The 7652-nt window shown below is 42.5% G+C and overlaps 1 protein-coding gene across 1 annotated transcript; it reads left to right on the top strand.

Annotated features, from left to right (window-relative positions):
* The first annotated feature begins 255 nt into the window (after positions 1–255).
* On the top strand, positions 256–7596 carry layna (layilin a). Its single transcript, XM_073479772.1, has 8 exons — positions 256–1969; positions 2095–2115; positions 2232–2529; positions 4353–4510; positions 4592–4636; positions 4740–4802; positions 4904–5000; positions 5922–7596. Exons 1-8 carry the CDS (start codon positions 1891–1893, stop codon positions 6625–6627), a joined length of 1467 nt encoding a protein of 488 aa, XP_073335873.1. The 5' UTR covers positions 256–1890; the 3' UTR covers positions 6628–7596.
* The last annotated feature ends 56 nt before the right edge of the window (positions 7597–7652 follow it).

Raw genomic sequence — 7652 nt, 5'->3', positions numbered from 1 at the left:
ATACACCACTGCACTTTCTTGGGTCCTCAGCAACACACCATCAGATTGTGAAGTAGACCAGATGAATGGTTCTGGAGATATGCAAATAACAGATAGACAAACAGACACAGATTACCTGCTTTATAGTTCAATGTAGATTGTTTGTGAATGAGCTGGTTTAACAGTTTAAGGAGTATTTTAGCATAGGAATAAGCCCTATTCATCTTCTTGACAAGAGTTAGATGAGGGGTACAATACCTCTATCTTTATGTCTTTATAGCTAGTAGTATGTTGACTCATTTGAAAACATTTATCCTTCGTTTACACAATTTTTACAACTTCATTTCCAAAACCTTGTCCTACATGGACATGTAGTGTCTGAGTGTTTCTTATACCTTCTGAGCTCTGAGTGACAGGACAGGATGGGACAGGATCAAATGCTTTCTTTAAGTATATTTGGGAAGGAGACAATGTAGAGGTTTCATGTTCAGGATAACAACACATTAGTTCTGTAGTGTGCTTCAGAGAATAGCTAAAGGAAGAGGCCCACACCAAGGACTGAGGGATTCAGAGGTTCAGTGTATACATTTCCATCTAAGGATAGGAAGAGGACTCACATTTCCATTTAAGTATACAGAGACTAACAGCAACATAGTAACGCACACACCTCCATGTACACGTATTCCCTTGAGAGAGAGATGTTATGCAGATCCATCCTTTTCTAATAGGATAGAGGGGCCTCAGTTCCCCAAAAAGGTAAACAATTAGAGAAATAGGCGGGCCTAAGCGAATAGACTCTAAAAAGACACACACACCAGAGAACGGGGGTGATTTTTGGTTGAGCTCCTAAGACTGAGGGTCTGAGAGGAGTTCTGATAGAGCAGAAGGCAAAGTATTTTGGGCATCACTTTGCCAAGATTTGAGAATACCAGGGAGTGGCCACACTCTGGTTCGGACGCTGGCTTGAAATCTGTTTCAATAAAGATTGTTCTATCCAATCCACCCCGCCTTGCCTCCGAAGAATCTCTTATCAACATACTACACGCCGACACCTTTCGAGGACGACAGCCCATACACCTCAGACACACAAGAATTTTTCCACTGGTTTGAAGTTGGCATGGCTCAACTGGAAGAAGGTGAGGTCATGGGGTTGTTTGCTTGTGTAGCCAGGCCACTTTCAATCAAATCAAACCACACCCAGCAGGCCTGATGGGGTAGTTAAGCTGAGTTCTTCAGTGATTTGTTTATTTCTTAACTTGTTTTAAACATTTCGTATTGCAGAGAAATATTTAAGATCTGAAACCAAGTTTCCAGAGGCTTTATATGATAGAGGAAAGAAAACACCTCGCTCCTCCTCTTGGAGATGTCAGCTGCGTTGGCTATCTGTTTTGTTTTGTATTGAAACACAATAAGGGAAGAACGCTGCAATCCGAATATTGTAAAATATCCCTGATCGAGTTAGAGGAGATCATTTTCATGTTACACTTTTGTAATGATAATACCAAAGCTTAAGTAATAAAGGAAGGAGTGAAATCTGCCTCTTGTCAGCGTTTACGATGAGAAGCACTTGCATGATTAGATGTCTTGCAATCGATGCAGCCTCTTCTCCCAATCATTAAGACTGCTCTTAACAGATTACAGCCCCCTCCCAAACACACACAGCCTTTTCTCCTCCTCCTCCTCCTCCTCCTCCTCCTCCTCCTCTTCCTGCTCCTCCTTACGTCTCACGCACTCTCTCTTTCAGCAGACAAAGCAGGAGATTCCCCTCTTTGGGACCTTTTTAGAGCAATTTCTTCCACCTGAAGCAACAGCTCAGAGTTTATCTGGTTCCACCTGAGCTCCCCTGATGACCAGATGAGCGGGATGAAAGACTAAACCAAAACAGAAGGGCTGGTGAGGAACTGACCACAAATGACAACGATGGATCTGCTCACAGTCTTGCTTCTGCTTTTGAGTCTTGATCCATCTGCAGCCACAAGCCTCATTACAGGTAAGCTGCACACAAAAAGCACAACAGCACAAAGACATATACTCTTGTTTCAATTGTGGATCTATCTTTGGTTTCCTCACGGTCTGCCTTCCTGCCTTCGATGCTGGATGTTTTGGCTCTTGAAGCGGATATATTCGAAGCCAGAGGTAGGCAACACTTACAGTTTTATAAAAGGCTTCCACAATTACTTATGTGAAGGAGCATTTGAAGAAAATTCAGTGCACATCTGGCACTTGTGATGTGTTTGTGTGTGTGGTTGCAGGTCAACGTGTGTGCAAGGCAGGGAAAGGGAAGCCGTGTTACAAGCTTGCCTACTTCTCCGAGCTGCGGCGGAGGCTGAACTTCGTAGAGGCAGAGCTCGCCTGCAAACGGGACGGAGGTCAGCTGCTGAGCGTGGAGTCGGCTTCAGAGCAAAAGATCATAGAGCAGCTCATCACGGAGCTCCGCCCAACCGATGGAGACTTCTGGATCGGTCTCCGCCGGAACCACGGAAACGAGGACAGCAGCTCAGACTGCTCCCCACAGTACTACTGGCTGGACGGCAGCAAGTCCACATTCAGGTGGGTGGGAGATATTCAGAGGGTCAAGAGGTCAAATGAGAATTTTAGAGCAGTTTCACCACCAAATAAGAATTCTGCTGAGAAAAATGCTGTGAATATTGGCCTATAACACTGATGAGAGTTCCTTTTCTTCTGTCATTTTGCAAAACATTTTTTTTTATATAAGGATCCTTTAATCTTTTGTTTCTAAATGATCTCTAACACATTTCTTAACTGCAATTCCTAATTACTTATTGCGAGGGCAGATTTTTCATTTCACTGTTGGGGAGACAATAATCAAAAAAAATTCTGAAGAACAATTCCTGAATGGGAAACCAAAAGCGCCGCCAAAAGTACCGTTGTATTAAAGGGGCTCTGTGAACTTCTGTGATGTGCTGGAAGTCAGTTGTTAGTTCATGTTAGTGGACTCTGCTGGACGTGCATAAAGTCACATCCTTTGGACTGTCGCGGAAATAATCCTTCACAAAAAAATCCACAGTCCAGCAACATTAAACAACTTAAACAAATCATCCACAGGCTTGTATTGGCAACAGAGAGAGATGAGGAAGGTCTAACTTTTCACATCACGTTACAATCCGCTCACATATGTCCAGTAAAAAAGTGATTAATACATGTGAACTGCTACAGATGGTCACATAGAGCCCCTTTAAATGTGTATAGAGGAAACTCAGGAAAACTACCAATGAACTGCGCTGGATGATTAAAAGAAAAATAACTCAAGGGTTGTACCTTCATGTTGAAAGATGCGCCTGCTACGTGGCAATATCGTTGGCACGTTGACACGTTCAACCGTGAGGTAATGGAACAACCAAAGTGAGTCTGTAAATGTGTTTTGTTCCATTGGATGGTAGTAATAAATAAAAATGTCAGACACATATTTCGTTTCAAGTTAACTTTTGCAAATTAGCTACTTAGTAGAGGTCAGCCACCACCGCCACACTCCCAGAGACTGCTCCTCAGACATAGTGGATCGAACCACTGTGAGGCATATAAAGGGGAGACCTAGTCCTTAAAAACTTAAAAACACATTGTTTTGCGTCTACTGTACAATTAGCATTAGTGTTCTCAATGCATAGTATCATATTATTTCAAATGATATGCTTACAATGATAAAAGCCATTTGTCCCTCACTGTGTAAATATAAACACATTAGGGTTGGAGTGGTTTGGTTGGTTATCATACCATGTACACGGTGTGAAAAATCTCAAGTTTATATGAAGTTTCATGTCTGTCTGGATCAAATATTTATTCAAGTGTTCAACCAAAACACAAAAACAAAAAAAAAACAAAAAAAAGCTGTAACAAAAAATAACAATAATTACATAATATTGTATACTGCGATACCGTGATATTTTCTGAGACTGTTATTGTGCCATGAAAATCTCATACTCAATGTATACCCTAATACATACACCTACACACACACACACACACACACACACACACACACACACACACACACACACACACACATCTGCAATAAGCTACTACAGGCTGATGTAAGTCTGGCCGATTTATCAGAATAACTTTAAGGTTGTCAAAACACAAGTATCTACACAATAACTTTGCCTACATAAAACAGTCTAAAATTAGCGTTTTTTTATGATTGAAAATGATTAAAGAACAACTAAACACAATTAAACAATCTGACCAGACATTCAATGTCAGCTTTTAGTACTCGACAGCTTTCAGTAGCAAAAAAGTATTCAGGTTTGATAGTCAGCCTTGGTCTTATCAGGTTGGAAAGCCTTTACTAAAGTACTTTTTATGGGAGTGATGATTTTTAAAGATTTCAGTCTTTGAAGACATGCTGTTTGTTGTAGGAACTGGCACTGGGATGAGCCGTCATGCGGTTATGAGGTGTGTGTGGTGATGTATCACCAGCCGTCCGCCCCTCCTGGCCTGGGGGGGCTCTACATGTTCCAGTGGAATGATGACAATTGCGAAACCAAGAACAACTTCATCTGCAAATACACTGCGGGTACTGCTGACGCCGTGTTTGAATTCTCTTGTACTCTGAAGCCAGTTGAACGTTGTTGACTTTGATTTGTTTTCTCCACAGAGAAACCACCAGATTCTCCTCCTCCTCCCAACTCCACTCAAACAAGTAAAATGCGCTCAGTGTGATTTTTAAAAACGCATGTTCGATACTTTTACAGTGAATATGGTCAATATACAAGCAAGACAGTCTGAACATCTTTTTATTACAGATGTCTCCCCTTCATCGGTGCTGCCATGGGATCCAACTGACAACAACCGGGACAGGAACACAGGTTGACTGACCCACTCACTACTCTGACGCTGTCACATCCAAATGGCAACATGGAAGTCACTAAATCTCTGTCTCTCTTTTGTCCATCTCTCTCTCTTTAAGTTCTGAATCTGATATACATCATCATTCCAACCATTCCCCTGATACTGCTGTTACTGACAGTGATCGGAGTCTGCTGCTTCAAAGTGCTTGTGAGACGGTGAGGATCCAAAACAAAAGCAAATACTAAAGACAACCAGTTTTAACTGACCAGAAGATATCCAGCAATCACCATTCAAAACACCTGAAACCTTTCATCTGCTGTAACTTAATATGATCATCTATAGGAATACGTAAAAGCGGCATCACCAGGTAACATCCTGTTGCTTCATTTAGCTTTTCCTAATTTCAGTTGTCAAAATGAAGAACCATAACATACATTTTATGTTTAATCTCTTAATATGTTCTTCTTTATCTGTCTGTGGCGCTGAAGCCCACTTTTCCAACTGAGGACTAAATCTTTCAAATCAGCCCACAAATGTACAGCTGTACAACATTTGCTAAAAACTGCACTTTTTAGCAAATGTTACTCAAATGGGAGCAAACAGACCTTAGTCACTCGGAATTCAAGCAACTTTTCATTACTTATCTCACGTCTCCTTGTTTGATTCTTGAGAAGAGGCACTGACTAATTCAATGAAAGCAGTCCATACAGAAATAGCAGCCATTGCTCCAAAACAAAGTCAAATTTGTCTCCCTATCTCCTCATCCACATCAGCTTACAAATGAAACTGTAAGCTCTGACTTCAGTGGCCTCCATTATTACTCTCGTATGACAGTGTGCTCGTGTGATGTTGTATGACATGTCATACAACATCCGAGCAGTAAATCTGAATTGAGCGTCTTACATTCTGAAGAGCCTGAGGCACTAATATTTTCTCACTCAAAAATGAATGTCGAGTCAAATCAGCACCTCAGTTTCAATGAAAAATGACGATCACGTGATTCACAACTTTGATATTCACTTCAGGAAAACTTTTATCTTTTTCCTACTCAACGCCCTGCAAAGTCTGATTCAGGTTTCATTCTATGTTAATGTTTACGGTGTCTTGTTATTTATGCTTCACTGTGTGTGAGACAGAAGGAGGAAGGAGCAGAAGTCAGAAGTATGCCAGACAGACCTGGGCCTCAGCTCCACCACGACTCCAACTGACGTCTACAACGTCATTCGCTCCCAGAAGGAGGATGACCTGGTTTCAGCTCGCCCCCACACCAAAAACACCTCCTTCTTATGCTCGTCCCCTGACACCCCGACAGGTGACTACGACAACCTCGGTGGCCGGGACACAGAGAGCGGCTTTGTGACGCTTGCCAGCACAGAGAGCTGCTTCCTCAACTTTGACCTCAATGACCTCAGCCTCGGGCGTCGTGGCACTTTCTACGACACCAGCCTGGGCCGCCCGGGGAAGAGGGACTTGAATGACAGCAGTCTAGGCTGCACTGGGCACAGAGAGTTTTACGACAGGAGTCTCGGTCGTCGCACAACAAAGAGTGAGCATTATGGCAGCAGTGTGTACGGGGACCACGGACTGTATGATGGCAGGTTAAGAGGAGGGAGTGACCTCTTTGATCCCAAACCGAGGCCTGGAGGTCACACAGTAAAGGCTGATCTCTATCAGACATACATCACCAACGGCAAGGAGGACACTTACCAAACCAGCCTCGGGACCTATGGAAACAGAAAATCCTACCAGGCCAATCTGGACAGCTACAGAAACGGCATGACGCTTGATGGCAGAGGGAGATACTTCAATGAACAAGACTGGATCAACAGGGAAAACTACTGATCCTCTAATCTCTTTTGTTGAGTGTATGGCAGTGTGTATGTGATTGTGGACTGGGATGAAAGGCAAAAAAATGGCTGTGCACGTACACGGTTGTAACTGTTTGTATGGTATGCTTCTGAAAGAGCCAACCTAGTGCCGATGGTGCAGGACACACTGCAAAAAGTAGGGCCACAGATCCTCACCAGTCAGCATTTGTTGATGGTCAACATTAGGCCTGGTGAGTCAAGGCCCTTAGATCGAACTGTTGTGGGTTGAGTTGCTTTGTGGGTAATATAGGCACCAGGTTTTGACAAGAAAGAAGAATGCGTGGAATTAAAAAGACGATGTCTCGGGTTCTACAGTTTCTATTTTGACCTATCCTGTCCCCCGTGAGTCTGACAATGTTATAATCAGTGGACACAAGCCCCCCCTACATGCCTCGGCCTCAAGACTACATATTTCTCTGGCGACGCTGACAGTCAAAGTGTGTGTGTGTTTGCATGGCCTTGTCATGCTGCCCTTGCTTGGTTGGATAACTATTGAGGTCTTGTGCCTGAAAATACTGTTTTAATCACAGCTAAGTTTACCTGATATTAACAGGCTACCTCAAACAGATTAAGACACAATAAACCAATACTGCTTGAGGCAGCGAAAGCTGGATATTTTTATGTATTGCAAGTGTGTTTTGACATGGCCTTAAATTGTAAGAACTTTTTGATTTTGATTGATTGTTCCCTTATTTATTCCCTTGTCTTTCTGTCTTCTATCGAGTCAATCAAAGACGGACAAAAACAACGCTGGCAGGTGGAAAGGTGGCTCATACAGTGAATTCTGCTTGAATGCCTGCAGCAACGGCATGATATTGAAGAGAATGATAAACTAAAGCATCATTATTATTATTTATCCAGAATGTGTAATGCCTTGATATCTCTCCTGTAAGTGAGTGGTTTGTATGTTTGTTACGTAAAGAAATCTTCAAATAAAACAAGATCAGAATTTAATGACTCTGCGTGTGTTGCAGTGATTTTACATTCTCAATAAAGAAA

The sequence above is a fragment of the Pagrus major genome, chromosome 13, assembly GCF_040436345.1.
Source record: "Pagrus major chromosome 13, Pma_NU_1.0".
NCBI lineage: Eukaryota > Metazoa > Chordata > Actinopteri > Spariformes > Sparidae > Pagrus > Pagrus major.
This window is presented reverse-complemented; position numbering and strand designations above follow the sequence as displayed.